This window comes from Pseudopodoces humilis, chromosome 3 (genome assembly GCF_049639895.1).
Source record: "Pseudopodoces humilis isolate 2021_Gansu_Grassland_sample_001 chromosome 3, ASM4963989v1, whole genome shotgun sequence".
In the NCBI taxonomy this organism is placed as follows: domain Eukaryota; kingdom Metazoa; phylum Chordata; class Aves; order Passeriformes; family Paridae; genus Pseudopodoces; species Pseudopodoces humilis.
In genome coordinates this window covers 11,488,587-11,505,660 of record NC_142202.1, presented here as the reverse complement: position 1 = coordinate 11,505,660, position 17,074 = coordinate 11,488,587, and the positions used below count along the sequence as shown (strand labels likewise).

The following is a 17,074-nucleotide window of genomic DNA, read 5'->3' as shown; positions in this document are numbered from 1 at the left end:
TCAGCCACAGCAGGAGCCCTGTGAAAAGCTTTTTTGGATGTCCTCATCCCTACCTGCTGCTCTACAGCCCCATGTCCCCAGCCCTTGGCTGCAATGCAAGGCAGTGCAGACAGGCAGCTCCTGGTAGCACCTGGCAGCCAGCACCACTTCCAACATTCCCTGAGCTCAGACTCTTGCTGTGCCTGCATCCCAACACCAAACGATCCTGTTTTCCTGGTGAATGGCCAAATTGGAGCTGCTTTAAAGCAGAGCATGTCCTGGGACAACAGCTTGGAGAATCAACACCTACCAACACTCAAAAGCACGGGGCTGGTGGAGGAGAGAGGGCACAGATGACACGGAGAGAGGTACAGAGGGTGAAAATGCAGTGGGAGATAACTTAGAGCAAGTTCTCAGCAGCTCCACTGCTCTACTTCTTCAGTTGTAGCCTTTGCAGGGTGCTGCCCCTGCTTGCTGTGTGATGTTCTGCCCCCTGAGCTTAGCACACAACCTTCTGGGATGTGTTATTCCATGGGCCCAGCCTGCCCAGAGCACTTGCTGCTAGGGAGGCAGGCTCATTCTTGTCCCCAGGTGTGAGGAGGGTGTGAAGGGACTTGCAGGAGAAGGTCCTGCAGGGACCCCAGGCAGAGTCAGCCCCTTCTCCCACTACTTTGTATTTAACTGCCCCAATCTCATCCCCAGTCTGTGCAGCAGAGGCAGCAGCACCTTTGGCCCCGTCAGGTGTTGCACATTCACTCCTTTGGCTGTCACATCGGTCCCCAGAGCACACCAGCACAGGGCTGGACTCTGCAGAGTATGTCGTGGCCCCAAGAGTGACAGGTGCATCCTCTCTTCCTGCCAGCTCTGCAGCTTTCATCAACTCCTTGCCTCCTTCCCTCCTGGGAAAACACCTTTCCAGGTGGAGAAAAGGACTTTGTGGGGAAACATTTTAATTTTTTCCATTCTTTGCAGGGCACAGGTGAGCAGGTGGCTCTCAGCCACCTTCTCACCCCAAAGGACACACCTCCCTGCTTGCATCCATCCTAAGACACATCTCCCTTGCAGGCAGCCTCTCAGCCAGCTCCAAGGGCATGGCTTGACACAAACCACACCAAAACACACTTAGCTGGTGCTCAGCAGCCAAGCTTGGTGTCCTTGGATGCCCTGACACAGTGGGACACCCCTGTTCTTCCGGAGGCCTCTGTCATGGTCCAGTGGGTCTGGCTGGTGACCAGCTCACACCAGGCAGAGTTTGCTGCAGAACCTTCACATGAGAGAGTGCTCGCACAGTACTCTCCCCACAGCCTCCCTTGCTAATGTAGATGTCCCTCTCCAAAACCACAGCAAGAGGAAAAGACTCCAAAAAGAGCAGGTGCCTGCACTGGGTCCATTTGAAAGGGATGTGTTGTGGGCACACAGGATAATTTCTTTGTCTATACCCTAAGTAGAGAGTTCCACTGTGACTTTTGACACCTTTCAGCAAGGTCTCAAAGTCCAAAGAGGTGGCTGTATGAAAAGCCATGGGAAGTTGAGCTCCAAGAACAGAGGCTGCTTTTCAAGCTCATGTTGCTGCTCCTTGGTACATAGCTGCTCTGAATGAGCAAACTCCACAGGAAAGATGAAATTTGAGGATCTCTTGCTGGAAATTGGGGGCTTCGGCAGATTCCAGATTTTGATTTTGGCTATCCTCTGCCTCCCAAGAATCAACCTTCCCATGCATTTCCTGCTGCACAATTTTCTTGCTGCTACCCCTTCTCATCACTGTGCAATTCCACACCACGAGGCATTTGTGAATCTCACCATGGAGGAAGTTCTGCTCATCAGCATTCCTCGGAAGCCTGATGGCACTTTCAGCTCCTGTGAGATGTTCTCACAGCCTCAGTTTCACCTGCTGCTCAACTCCTCTCTGCAACCAGAAACCAAATCCATCATCCAGCCCTGTCAGCACGGATGGGTCTATGACCACTCGCAGTTCACCTCCACCATCTCCACACAGGTAAATCCTGGCCTGTGATACAGCCAAAATTGAAATTAGCTCTGTGCTTTGAGGAGAAGGTGGAGAGGTGTTTGTTGAGTGCACAGAATGAGAGGGGAATCTGTGCATTGTAACCAGTGGACATGACCTATTCAGAGAAGATGTCCTGGGAGGGGGAAGCTCTCTGAAACTCAGTATTAGGAGTTAACATTTATTAATATTATTTTTGTGAGCATTTCCTCTTGCTTAGATTAATGCCAACATTTCTCATTATAATCATCTTAATTTCTCCAGATGATTGAGAGACGCATGAGGGAGTGAGGTGGCAGGGGAAAGACACAGATACAGGATTTTCTCTGTGTGGGCCACATGGCATTTGCACAGGATTGCATCCTGTCAGGGTTTCATATGAGCTCTTGATTTCCTTTCTTGGTTTTCCAAATGCTTTATAACTTCTATTCCCTTGGCCACCCCTCCTCGCTGATCTTCACCTTCCTCCTTTTCTCCCCAGGGTTGTGCTGCCTCTCTTCGCTTACCACCAATATCTCTCTGCCAAATCAAATGTTTTCTCTGAGGGTCTTCCACTGAGATGGAGCTCATAACCAGCCCTAACCTTGAGCCTGCAAAAGGTCCCTGCCCATCAAATATTAACCACCCCCCTTCTGAAACACTTTTCCAGGGCTAGCAGTGATACCTCTGTGTGTTAATGCTTTACTTTCCTTGGAAAACAGTCCAAATCACACAAGGTCTTAGGGAAAGGAAAATCTGGTCAGGGAAAAAGGGCACAGTTGGGTTAGAAAGATAGTGCTGGTTCTCTCAGTGGGAGGAGGGACAAGTCTTAGCCTAGAGCTGGTGCTTCCTCCCCACACTCAACCACTCCTGCTTTCATCAGGCACAGAGGTGAGGCTCATGTGTGCACTGGGTCTGTATTTCTGCTCTGGATTGGGGAGAAAGATGTGAAGCAGTCCTGAGAGAAAGGGTAGAGGAGGCACTGCAGCATGGAGCCTTGTGATGCTGCTCCCCTGGGCCTCTGGCCTCAGGACCTGTTCAAGGGACTGGGGCTTTCTCTGGAATTCTGCTTTTGTAGCAGGAAAGGTTGCTCAAGGTTTGGCTGGCCTCAACAGAGAGGCTGCAAGTCTGGGTTGATGATTAAATTTTGTAATATTTGCACACAGAGAAAATTCACTCTACAGTAACATCTTAAACCACAGCATTCTCTAGAGATCAGCGATATCTGCACTTTCAAGAAAATAAAATTATGTTCATATGTTCAAACCAATGCCTCAGTAAGAAATCAATAGATTAGTACTAAGAGCATGTATTTGACCTTACTTCCCCTCTGCCCTCCTTCTTCCCTGCACAACTTCCAAGGAAACTGGTTATCAACACAAGATTCCCCAGTGCTTGCTGAGGGCTGTGACAGCTCACTGCAGTGGGACACCCTGCCAATGCCCAGCTCACCAGGGCAGTCTCAGGGGCACAACAGAGGGAGCTGGGGGAGATTTGCACCTGGGCAGGTCTTGCAGAGGCCAGGAGAAGAAAATGGGGAAGTCTTCATGTGTGGTACCCTGGGAAGTTTTCTGCTGCCCAACCCTGTCCTAGGGTGCATCAAGCACAGCATCACCAACCAGTCAAAGGAGTGGATTGTCCTCCTCTGCTCTGCACTGGGGCAGCTTCACCTCAAGTGCTGGGGGCAGTTTTGGGCACCGCAATATAAAAGAGACATTTAGCTATCAAAGAGCATTCAAAGGACAGCCACAAGGATGGTGAAGGGTCTGGAGAGGAAGCCATAGGAGGAGTGTCCAAGGTCACTTGGTCTGTCCAGCCTGGAGGAGACTGAGGGGAGAATTCATTGGGGTCCTCGACATCCCCACAGGGGAAGTGGAGGGGCAGACACTGATCTTTTCTCTGTGGTGATCAGTGACAGGACCCATGGAAATGGCCTGAAGTTGAGTCAGGGCAGGTTTAGGTTGGATATCAAAGAAAAGTTTTTCACCCAGAGGGTGGTTGGGCCCTGGAACAGACTCCACAGGGCAGTGGTCACAGCACCAAGCCTGACAGAGCTCCAGAAGCATTTGGACAATGCTTTCAGGCATGTGGGGTGACTTTTGGAGTGTCCTGTGCAGGGCCAGGAGTTGGACGCAATGACCCTGATGGGTCCCTTCCAACTCAGCATCTTCTACGATTCTGTGATTCTATGAAGCGTTCATACAGAGGTTGTCACAGTGGGGATGGATAACTGGGACTTTTGTAAGATGCAGCTTTCCATTTCTCAGGACTCTGGCACTGTCTGACGTGCAGTTTAGTGCAGGATTCCAGCCCTCCATCAGACTCAGCAGATGCAAACTTCAAGATACAATGTCTGACCAGAGTGAAGGAGTGTGAGAAGGCAGCAGAGACTGAGCTGGGCACTAAGTGTCATTTTGGCCTTGTGTTTCAGTGGGACCTCGTGTGCGAGCACCGTGGGATGAACCAGGCAACAGCAACCTTCTTCTTCATCGGCGTCACGATGGGGGCCATGGTGTTCGGGTACCTTTCCGACAGGTTTGAGCCCCCCCAGGCTGCTCCTCCCTCCGGGGCCTCAGCTTCACAGAAAGAATTCCATAAACTTGTGCCCTTCAGTAGGCAATCAGAGGGGTGGGGAAAGGAGAAAAGGCAATTGCAAAGGCAGAATCCAGCCTCTCGTTTGGAAATGGGATTCAAGCCATACTGGGAAGCAATGCGGGGAGTAAACGCTTCCTGGATCAGTGAGCCAGTAAATGCTTCCCAGATCAGAGAAGCAGCTCTGGCCTTGGCTAGGAGTCAGATGCACTGCTGACTGTGGTCAGAATTGCTCCAGGAACAATAAAAAACAAGAACAACAAAATCCAGACTATAAGACCAGTTTCATAAAAAGAAAACTGTCTAAAAATGGAGAAAGCTGATTGATACAAAGCTGAACAAAAAGCCTAAAAGAGTTAACTCCTTGCAAATTATACACCAATTGGCTAATGATACCCAAGTGAGGGGCTCAGAGCAAATGCTTGCCATAGCTCAAAAGAGTCTCCAGCAAGCACAATTTGACTGCCATTCCTAGAGAATCAGGGTAAAAGAGATTCTTTACAGGCAGGGAGGTATTTATTCTTCAAGGAAGAGCTGAAGAAATGAAGAAAACAGGAGCAAATCTGCTCTCTCTGGTTAAATGTTGGGGTGTGACCGTATAAACCTGGAAAAAATAAATCCAAGTAATAACCTAGAAAGGGCATCAGTTAAGAAACTAAATATTTTCACAAACAGCAAAACCAGGAAGCCCATCAGAGGACAGAGAGTCCAGGCACGCAGTTGGGATGTGCTATTCCCCGTACACTATTCATTACTGCAAAACTGCTTCCTGATTTCCTTCCTCTGGGAGGAATTAGAGTACAGCAAGCTGCAAAATCACTGCAGAGGGGAACCTGAAGTGTGAAGGACCCTGAGACTTTAGTGCTGCAGCTGGGAATTTTTACATCCATATCGTTACCCATTGGTATATGGGTATACTTTTACAAGGACCCAAGACACCTGGCTGATTTTCAAACTGTGTGCCTTGTCTTTGTATCTGCAGTAGTTTTATAGCACAGCTGGAGGGAGAGAAATTCAGAATCAAGAAAAGGAGCAGGACAAAATATGGCAGAAAATAAGGTCTCACAAGGTAGCACAAAATGAAAAGTAATTTGTTTCACAAATGGATTGTGAGGGGGAAGAGCCAGCAAAGGATTAAGGCATAAAAGGAGCATCTGGAAATAAAAAGACTGTAGTGTGAGACATAAATGAGTCTGTACTCACAGTGGGAGAATGTGTAGAGGCAGGTGTTGGAGCTGGAGCTTTGAAATAAGCTGACAGAAGAAAGCAGAGAGAAATACACCAGAGGAATGCCAGTTAAATGCCAGGAGCAGGGAGACATTGTCCTGGAGCCCTACAGCACCCTGGGGATAGAAAGGCCTTAAAAAGGTCTCCAGATAAGATCTCAGGAGTGCCAGGCAGCCTGACCTCTCTCTGCACCAGGCAAATTGGCAGAAACTCCTCTGAAAGGTGGAGCCAGAGCCCTAGGGGGAGGTAGGACACACCAGTGAAGAATCAGCTGGGTTTTGCCAAAAGAACCAAGCCTTACAAATGTACAGGATTCCTCTGCATCGATCAACAGGCATGTCAGCAGAGGAGACATCATCTCAGTCTCCTTATCAAACACTCTTAAGAAACTAAGCTGGTCTAGGAGAAGAAGGAAGGTCTCAGCATGACTAAATAATTAAAAGCCAGGAAGAAGAGAGGAGATGCAAATGCTCCATTGTGACAAGGGAGGGGCCTCTGCTTGGATTTTTGTGCTATTCAGTACATTTATAAATAATCTGGGAAGGTAGCAAGTGGGGAGTTGATGCTGAGTCTGGCAGAGATGAGGCCCAAGTGTGGAGACTTTGCAGAAGCTAAAGGACTCTGACTGGATGAGAGAATTAGAAGAGAGAATTTCAGGGCAGATTATTAATCTAAAATAGAGAAACAATTTAAAGTTCTCATTTAAAATGGAGGCTCTGAGTTGACCACAGCTACTCAGTAGGAAGATTTTGGCATTATGACAGATAAACACAGTTTTGCTCAAGGCCAACACAGCAATGAGTAGTGGCTAGAGGAAAATTAAGAATCATTAGGTTAAACCTCAGATGTCACCCCCCACATCTCCCCTATAATCCTTTTAAAGTCAACTTCCCATTTGAAACCTTCCTTTTCTATGATAAAGATGAGATCCTGCTTCTTTGGGCTAACAGTGAGGCAGAGATTTCATCTCTGGTGCTCCAGGGGTAAAATTATCTAGCATTTTGCTACTGTTCAGGTTCAGTTTTTTTCTAAATCATTACAGATATTTGGATTTGAGAACTACTCTACTGACAAATTTTACCCAGGTAAACCCTCCAAAAACCTTCACTGTGAACAAATGTATGCAAAAATACATATATATTGTTTCTGTTATTGTCTGCTCTTCTCCAAAGACTCCTTTTGTACCTTGTCCTTGTACTGAATTGGTTCAATGATGCTTTGGCAGACTTCCAGATTTTTTATGAAAATGGCTTTTTTATTAATTTTTATGCTTGTGCAGCCTGCTCCTTTTATTGAATTATAGCCTTTCAGAGGCTGTGCTTTCCTACCACTCTCTTTGAAGACAATTTTAATGGCATTATTTCTAGCAGCCTCCCTGTATCCTGCAGTACAATCCTGCTTGCTCACTCCTGGGTTTCCTGGGAAAGTAATGTGCATTAGCTGAGAGTCCAGTAATGGTTCCTTAAATAGCTGCCTTGAGTCCTGCAAGAAATATTATGGTTTGATATCCTCCTTACTGTATTTTCAAGGAAAATCTTCACTTAAAAAATGTATCTTCTTTCTTGGGCAGTTAGCCATTGAAAACTGGATCCAGCTCTGCTGGGTTTCTGGGTGCTTCCTGTTCTGACCCTGGGGCATCACAGTGTCTTTTGCAAACTGTCTCAGCATAAATGTCAAAGCAGATCTGGCAAACTCCCTATACCCAAGCCACAAGTTGGGAGGTTTTGCCATTTCAATCATCAGCTGCTGAATGAAGTAATTTTTTATTATTTTTGGGAATGTTACTGTGGCATTATGTCTTGGCATGCTACTTTTTCCCCTGGAGCAATCATTCCTACACCATCCTTCTCAGGTGGTCATTGGGAGAGCCCTAATGTCGGGATCAGAGCAGGATTTGGGTCCTTGTGGACTGAACATCACCTGCTGGCAGGCTTAATCTACTACTGCAGCTTGAGCCTAAGCTTCCCTAACATTCAATGCTGATGTTCATCAGGAGACCAACACCTTGTGCTCCATTTTGATTTTTAGATTTTCATAGGTTGTGTAGAAATACGTGCAGACATATTTCTCTGTCTCTGAGAGAGTGTGTGTGTGTTTATATACACATTCATTTGTGTGCATTTGATGCTTTGTATTTCTCCACATTCTCCACACAGAACTCTGGACAATGGGGTAAGGAAACGCCAGGGGAGCAACATCCTGGCAGATTCCTCAGAAACCCCTTAGGATTTCAGGGCAATTTGCACATGTGGGCTGACAACTGGATTCCTTTTGTTTACTTCCAAGGAGCAGGGTGAAAATGTCATGGCTCTGTCTCCTCCTTGAGAGTGGTGGCAGTGGCCAGTCCTGAGTAAGCCATGGGAGAAGGACACTGAGGCTGGAGGGAGCAGGGTGTGACAGCAACACGGGATTTCAAGCTGGCATCACTGCTTTGGGGGTGGTGCTGGCCAGGAGAGCCAGATTTGTTGTTCTGAGCAGTGCTGGTCTTTCCACTGGAGAGTCCCAATGTTTATGGGGCAGGCATTGCATGGGATTGCACCACTGTGCTACCAGCTTGATCCATAGCCAATTCCTTCTCTCCAGGATACTGCATCCTTTAATTTTCCTCTAAAATCTCTGGTTTGCCTGTTTCAAGCCCTGCTCCCATGACAGGTTTCCAGCCACTGTAACCCAGCCTGTGCTCGTGGCAGGTTCGGACGGAAGACCATGCTCCAGCTGTCCCTCCTGTGCTCCGTGGTTTTTGGGATGCTGAGCGCCGCCTCCGTGTCCTACACAATGCTGGCCATCACACGGACCCTCACTGGGGTGGCCCTGAGTGGCCTCTCCCTGATTGTCCTGCCTTTGGGTGAGTGTGGGGGGGTTGTGGCTGTCAGGGGGCTCCTGGCAGGCAGCGTGTGGGAAGGGACTTGTCTACCAGGCAGGGCAGACTTGGTAGGAACAGGTAGGAATTGCCATGTGTGCAATTCTATTACAGAATATCCCTCTTGCAAGGATCCCAAAATTACAATTTGCTGTTAGTCTAATAAATACTTAAGTCTACTCAAAATACAACAACCACTTGTTAGTATTTCTGTTGCAACAAGCTACCCAATTCCTGTCAAGTATCATCAGTAACACAATAAGAACCACATTCCAAAGTCTCTGCCCCTTTCCACTCATAAAAAGTTCTCACCTTTCAAGCACACACTGTTAGGACCATTCAGCAGCATTACCCTGTCCTCAGCACGAGAGGATGATGTGTCATTTACAGGTGTTTCTACTTTCCCAGTTTCAAGTTTGCTCACAGTTTTCCTAAGTTGCCAATCTTCATTTTATAATGAGAACAACTACCAAAATTTTTTTTAAAAAAAATCACACAGAGCTAGGCAAAACTGAAGCTGAAGAATTTAGGTAATTACATAATAAAAACAAGCTTCTAATTTCAGGATATCCAGTAAAGCACTGGATAATTTTGTAGATACCGTTGGGACATTCTGGAAAAAAGTGTTGTACCCAAGAATAAATAACTGTTGCAGAAGAAATTTCCAGGATTTTTGCAGATCTAGCCAAAATCAAGCTAAAATGGCTTCAGTACTGGAAAAGCCCACACAAGACCTGACAAATCCCATGGCCTGCTCTGTTTGTTTATTGTTATAAAGGTTGATTTCTGCAAGTCATAGTAGAGCTTGGGAGGGACATTTCTGATTGTTAGAGGTTGTAGCAAGATGTCCAAACCTTCAGAGGAAAACTGGCTTTTAGTTCACACAAACAAACAAGGATATCCCCATCTGGCTTTACACGTGTTCTACTGTCTGCTCTGGGTGAACAATTCTTCTCAGTATATTTTCTTAATCTGAAATAATGAGTGGACAGAGAAGTGGGAAATTGTGCAGGCAAGATGTTTAGGGAAAAATGGGCTGGTTGACAAAGAAGACCAATTGAATGCTATTGAATGAAATTAAAAGAACTCTATCACCAATAGTGGTTTTAGCACTGTTACTTAACACATGTTCATCACTATTTATTTTCTTTAAGTTTTATTTTAATGGCTTACAGCTTTTTAATAACTTAAGAGCTGTGGCTGAATATTTTAAATGTTCCAAATATTGTCCAAACTGTGGAACTTTGTGAAGGAGAAGACCAGGGATGTTCTCTTGCTTTGCCCTTGTTAAAAAGCTCTGCAGGCCCTCCCTTCCTGGAGAAGTCCTGCATATCCCAGCTGAATGCTGCCTCCCTCTTCCAGGGATGGAATGGGTGGACATCCAGCACCGCACCTTCACCGGGATCCTGTCCAGCATCTTCTGGAGCGTTGGGAACATGCTGCTGGCCCTGGCAGCGTACTTGGTGCGGGAATGGCATTGGCTGCTGGTGGCAGTGACAGGACCTTGTCTCCTGAGCATCGTCTCCCTGTGGTGAGTGCAGCCACCAGAAAGGAAGCACACTGGGATTTCCTTCCTCTTCAGATCCTAGGATTCGCTCAGCAACCTCAGGACCGGCAGGACTCATCTGTGTCCTGTAACTCGATTGCCCATGCATGGCAGCTCTGGAAAACTGGAGTGGCCCAGGTTTCATCTCTCCAACAAGGCCAGGAGTCGAGGTTACAGTTTTGGGGACAAGGAGGAGGCAAGGCATTTGGATGACAGCTGGAAGCAGGCTTTGTTGCTGCCAACTCTGTCAGACATGGCTCAGAGTAAAGAGATTCCAATAAAGGAAGATGCAACCAGATGCAGGCTTTAATCCTTAGTAAGCCCAAGATAAAAAATTTATCCATTCTCTGTCCACACCTCACTAGGAAAGATACTTTTGGTAAAAAATTTTCCATGAAAGCCACTGACACCTTCAGGCTAGGTCAGGTTCATTTATTGCTGCACTTCCCAGGGCTTTTTTCAGTTGTGTAACCATCTGATGGGCCAAATACACCTGCTTTCTATGGGCAATTTCCCCCCTGTAGCCTTATTTAAAAAATACCAGACATCTCCTGAGTCTTAAAATGGGAGATGGTTCATTTAATCAAAGAAATTTTAATTTTTCCTTTTTTTTTCTTTTTTTTTTTTTTTCCCATGCATTCATACAAACTAGAATACAGAGTTGATTCACTGACAGTGTAAAGAGTAACTTTTGGTATTTCACCAATCAAGTCCAGCACAACTAAAATACGTGTTCTGCTGACTTTTTTAGTTCAAGTTGTTTTGCTCTCTTTCTAGGACAACCAGCCATAAAAAACTGAGTCCTTGGAAGTGCTGAAATTCACAGATACATTTGGACCCACCCTTTTCATCATAACTATTTGATTTTTCCTCTTATGTTACTATCTTTTATGGAGATTAGTTCTCCAACAAATTATACTCTAGTCTTCAAGCACCCATAAGGTCGGTGATTGCAGAAAATTGAAAGTCTCTGAAGTATGGAATTAAAATCTAATTTAGCACTCTGTAGATATTATTGACACAATGTCAGACCTCAGTGGAGACATTAGACAACCAAAAGACATGGTAATACTCTCTAGAGACAGTGGCAATGAGTGCAAAATGCCATCTTTCCCTCTTTATATTTCCCAAGGTTGTAAGCTTGCAGGAAGGAGATGAAAACTTTCAACAAGACCAATTCTCCAAGCATTTTTACTCTACACATGATTTTCAATTCCCACTTGAATAGTGACAACAGTTGTTCTTTAGTTTTACTGTAATCTTCTTTAGGGTACATGAATCACAAATATTGGATTGTAGGGATCTGGTCTTGGACCATTCTAGTGGGACACTTGTATGTGCATAAGACTTTGATTATTTTGAAAACCAAATTATTTTAGCAACTAACAAAGTATGTAGAGAGCTCACTGAATCCTTTCTACATTTGGTTTTTAGTATCTGACAATTTCAAAGTTTAAAGAGTCCTAGAAAGCACAAATGTGTAAATAAACACATAAATAAACTCCCTGGGACCAGTTTAATTTATAAGAGTTTGAAATTTCAACCAGCTCAGCCTTAAGGGGTAGAAGAGAATGTCCATGTCAAAAGGGTGGCCCACCTCTCTTGCCATGCAGCACAGTTATGTTTAGCTGAGGTAGAAGTCTCATGGAGAAGATGCCAGAGCCATGTATATGGGATGGAAATCAGGCAGCTCCAACAGGAACAGTCTCCTCTCCTTGCACCTGCAGGTGGGTCCCAGAGTCTGCCCGGTGGCTCATAGCCAAGGGCAAAGTGAAGGAAGCCCACAGGCACCTGCTCAGATGTGCAAGAATGAATGGAAGGAAAGACTTTGCTGTCTCAACAGAGGTAAGGAACTGGAGATCCAGACACACGTTCTTCTTTTCCCACTTTGTCTCTCTCTATTTTACTTCTGTTTGATACCTGGAGCAATGCTTAGCCTGCAGTGTAGTGTGTGGGGCACTGTGGGCAATTTGCTCTAGAAAGCAGAAATTCACCCCTAAAGATAAAGCAGCAGCTCAGCTCCCATAAAGCCACAAATCCCATCCATTAGGTGGAGTGTCTTTCCACTCATTTTGGCCATGGCAAGAGGCCTGAGCAGACTGGACACTGGAGTAAATAAACAGTGAGTAGAATTTATTAACTCTGCTGGTACTTATCCCTAATCAATTGCCAAAAGGCTTTTTGGACAAGTACTCTCTTCTTCTTTACAGGTGGGGCTCACTTCTCAGTGCCAGACTTTTTAGGTATTCTGTATTTATATAGGTAGATGGATAAATAATTACTCTTTAAATGAATGCACTCTTAAGAACAAAGCACAAAGCTCACTGTTAGCTCTTCATACAACAGCAGGCAGCCACATGGGGAGGAGCGTGGAACTGGCCAACACTGACTTTTCCATCTGCCATTTCACTACAGACCTATCTGATACATGGGGCATGTAGGTGAGAGGGAAGAAGGAGCCATGAGAAGAAAAAGAGGTCTAAAATAGCAGACAATCTGTAAAGTTGCAGGAAGACATTGCCTCTGACAATGTATGCTCAGAGAATGGTTCTGCAACAGGAATGTATGGAAAATCCAGGGTGGATCTGAAGTTGGGAAGGGAAAGTCCCTGGCCTGTCTGGGGTTTCATGTCTGCATCCTAAAGGTGCAGCAGCTGAACTATTTCTTTCTTTCCATCTCTGCCAGGCCCTCACAAGGATGGCAACAGACAAAAACATGGGAGGGAGTTACTCCTACATCAGCTTGTTCAGGACTCCAGTCCTGAGGAAGATCTCTCTGTGTTCTGGTGTGGTGTGGTAAGCAGTGTGACTTCTTGGCAGGGAATTCATCCTGCAGTTCCCAGAGGGATTTCCCTCGGTCCCATCTCCACCCACTCCTTGCAGGTTTGGTGTTGCCTTCTCTTATTATGGCATGAGCATGAACCTGACTGGCTTTGGGCTCAGCATCTACCTCTCCCAGTTTGTCTTCGGGGTCATTGAGATTCCAGCCAAGATGGTCATGTATGTGCTGGTGAACCGAATTGGCCGGCGGCAGAGCCAGGCGTGGACACTCATCCTGACCGGACTCTGCATAGGAGCCAACATCATCATTCCCAAGCGTGAGATGCTCTTCAGCTCTACACAGTACTTGCTAAGGGGGGAGGGAGTCCATTTTGTGCAATGCTGGAGAAGGAGAGCCATGGATTTGTCCATGGGCAATTCTGTGTAGAGAAGTCCTCCACCTGAAGGGTGTCTGTGAGACAAGGTCACTAATGTGGGCTAACCCTAATATCTGGTCACAGCAGGTGGTTTCCAGTCACTGTCAAGTGACTGCTGAAGGGCCCAGCAATGGCAAGACATAGTGCCTATCTTAATTATAGACTTTGTCCAATGGGAACTGTCAGGATTCATCAGTTCATCTCCCACTTGTCATCAGTTCAGCTCCCACTTGGGCTAATACTAAACCTACAGATCCAGCCTTTGGAGACAGCAGCTCCAGGGCTATGAAGCTCTCTGTTTTTTCTGGGGGAGCACTGAACCTTCTCCCTTCTTATACCTGGAAGTTTCTTCCTAGAGGCAGCTCATTGTCATAAATGCCTTTTCTTTCCCCCAGCCTTCACCTCCCTGCGTTCAGTAGTGGCCATTATGGGCAAGGGTTTCTCAGAAGCTGCCTTCACCACCGTCTTCTTGTACACCTCGGAGCTCTACCCCACCATTCTGAGGTAAGAGGTTCCACCCACCTGAGCACACCCCCAGGGCCTGGCTGGGGTGCTGCCCTCAGGCCTTGACCATCAGCACAGCAGGATGTGCTGGTGACTACACTGCAGCACTGGCCCCTTGCCTCTGGAACTAGCAGGTTCTAGGGATTTCATATACTCACAAGAGAGAGGCAAAAAGCCATCCTTTTTTTTTTTTAAACCTGGGTTGTGGGTGGTTAGGTTGTGCTGAGAGGAAGATGAATGGAAAGGTGAGGAGTATTCTGTGTGAGAAGATCTTTGCACTCCATAAAACACCTGTGCTTAGTAAAGTCTTCGTTCCCTGTGATAATCTGTCAGGAACTGTTAAAAGAACCTGAAAATAATATCTTGAAATACCAAGTTTTACAAGGGATGCATACTACAACATTTTTGAGAGTCTTTTGGACACTGGATTATATTAAAGCAGGCATTAACCAGCCTTCCAGGAAGAAAAACAGAGCTTATTTGTTACCTGGGTAATGGTAACATAACACCAGATTTAACATTTGCATAGGTTGGGATATAGCTAAGTCTGGTGGAAGGAACCACCTCACTGATTTCTTTGTGCAAGTCTGAAAAACCCCTCATGAATCACAGCAGGGCTTGTGGCTTACTTCACTTCTGTCCCTTCCTGCCCAGAGTACCCTCCTCTGCCATTTAGTCCTTTAGCTTTCAAAGGTCTGTTGCATGTGGGGAATGATTCATATTTAAACCAAAGTGGTCACACTGATCTGCTACTTTTTACCTCAGATTAGTTTCTATCTTTCATGCTCAAAGACATTGACAAAGACAAAATATTTGGTTCCTTCTGCAGTACTTATTCTGTATATGCACAAGCAGGTCCTGGGATCCTTGTCATCAGTGTGAAATGCCACTCATCCCTTCAAAATTAAGTCTTATTTCTGATCTCCTCTCCAAAGTCTCCTTCCTTGGACCAAAAGTGCTCACAGGTATCTCTAGTGTATGCCAGCTGCCTAGAAGTACCTGGGAGAAGGAGGAACTTGGATTTGCTCTAAGCAGATTGGAAGATTCACTAGTCTTACTATTAGAAAATGCTCTCGGGGTTTTAAAGTGGAAACAGCTTTAGCGCAGGTATCTTAGTGTGAAACTGCAGCTTCTTTCTCATAATAGATGTAATTGTATTTCTCACAGCAGCTGCAGTTGATCTCTGAGAAATATGATGATTTTAGGAATATATGAAGAAAGAAAAGAAAAAAGAGGGAAAAGCCAGGGGGAGAAAAACCTCAGCACTTAGAGAAAATTGCGGGGAAAAGGGCAGAGGTCTGACATGACACAAGTAGTCCTCTCTTTCCCATGTTGGTCTGCACCTTTCCAGGCAGAATGGGATGGGGTACACCTCCTTCATGGCACGCCTGGGAGGGGCCCTGGCCCCGCTGGTGTTCCTGCTGGACGAGGTGTGGTGGTCCCTGCCCGAGGTGACATACTGCGGTGTCGCAGTGTGCAGCGGCGCCGTGGCCTTTCTGCTCCCGGAGACGCTCAATGTGCGCCTTCCCGAGGGCATCGAGGACGTCGAGAAGCCACAGTGAGTCACCTCCATCCTGCCCTGCACGTGGGTTCTGACGAGGAGAGGGGACATCCCTCTCTGCTGCCTGCAATTCTCCGTCTGTGGGTGGCGGGGAAAGAAGGGACAACCCAGTGGTGCTGTTGGCCTTCCAGCTTTTTTGTCCATCAGCCCAAATATGATTTTTTTTTTTCCTTCCAGAGTAAAAGTGCCACCAGAAGTCAGTGCTCCCGAGGGCATGCCGCTGCAGGCTCTCCTGAAGTGAGGGACCCAAAGGGACAGCCATCGTGTAGGGCTGCACAACTGAGCGATGCTCTGATCTGCCAGGGGAAGAGCCTTTATTGCCCACCCATCTCACTCCCAAGGGAAGTGGAACTGAGGACACTGGAGGAAGGAGGCAGATCAGGACACCAGCTGGCAGAGCTGACCCGCTCTGTAGTGTGGCCAGCAGCAAGGATGCAGAGGTCTAACAGGATGTGGAAATAAAGGCACCTTGTGCTAAACTCTTCCAGTCTTTGGCCTTGTTGGACTTTGACCTTTCAGATCTGTGCACAGCCTTACAGAAAGTACAGTCCATTGGTTCATACACCTCGAGAAACAATGCAGCAAGAAAGACAATGAGTGTGAATCATGCAAAGCCAAATAAACTCTAATAAATCTAACTTGGTGGTAATTTATGGTTTATTTTAAACCATAAAACTGTAGGTCTGGACAGTTTTCACACTAAGGCTCAAAGCCAGCAAAAAACACATGCAGGAATCCCATTGAGAATGGGTTAAGTGCAAGCATTTTCCCTACATACACAAAGAAGAAAAAAGCTTTTGCATTTAAATCTAGAGTGTATGCAAGAAATATACTTCAAGCAATAGGGAAAAAAAAACCTCACAAATCCCAAATACAAAATCCACCTTGCTACAGGAAACTTTGCATGGAATATTGAGTAGTTCATTATTGGATTTCATTTTGCTTATTGGTCTAACACATTGATCTTAACTTTATGGAAAGTCTTTGCCTCTTGTGCTTAATTATGCAAACAACAGAGATGAGCCACCAAATCATCTATCAGTTGAAATTATCTATAAATTTGGAATCCTGATAAACAGCTTGTACCCAAACTGGGAAGAGGGAGTGGCTTCAGGGTCTGAGTCCCAGGTGCTCTGTGACTCCCTGGGCTGCAAGGTGTTATAAGCTAAGCCATGCACACTGTGAAGAGAACACACACTGAAGATGCATCTGAAAACAGATGCAGAGGCACATCCAATCCTAGGTCCAAGAGCACCTCCTAGTAGAAATAAGCTGCCTGAAGAATTTTTTTAGCTGCTGTAAGACAGCAGCTATTTTTTAAATTATTTTTTTCTATCCATGAATCACTTAACACCTTACCTTGTGCTCTCAAAAAAAGGAAAGGCAATGTGCAGATCATGACCAATCTGTGTTTCCTTCAGCAAAATGGAAATATATATATTCCAAGATATATATAATATCTTGGAAATATATCATGATTTATAGCAACCAGCTGGAGTATGCAATGCTGATGTCATTACTCATACAGTGTCTGTAGGAAAAACAGGACACTAACCAACTCAAAACCTCAGAATTTTCATTATTGATCAGTTTGTTAAGACAAACCTTACTTGTGGTGGGGAGAA

General features: G+C 45.9%; 1 protein-coding gene across 1 annotated transcript; it reads left to right on the top strand.

Annotated features, from left to right (window-relative positions):
- Positions 1 to 1,538: 1,538 nt before the first annotated feature.
- On the top strand, positions 1,539 to 16,009 carry SLC22A7 (solute carrier family 22 member 7). The gene is made up of 10 exons (XM_005533014.2): positions 1,539 to 1,975; positions 4,395 to 4,498; positions 8,473 to 8,627; positions 10,005 to 10,173; positions 11,916 to 12,033; positions 12,874 to 12,983; positions 13,071 to 13,285; positions 13,780 to 13,888; positions 15,240 to 15,446; positions 15,627 to 16,009. The coding sequence occupies exons 1-10, from the start codon at positions 1,598 to 1,600 to the stop codon at positions 15,688 to 15,690; spliced, it is 1,629 nt and encodes a 542-aa protein (XP_005533071.2). The 5' UTR covers positions 1,539 to 1,597; the 3' UTR covers positions 15,691 to 16,009.
- The last annotated feature ends 1,065 nt before the right edge of the window (positions 16,010 to 17,074 follow it).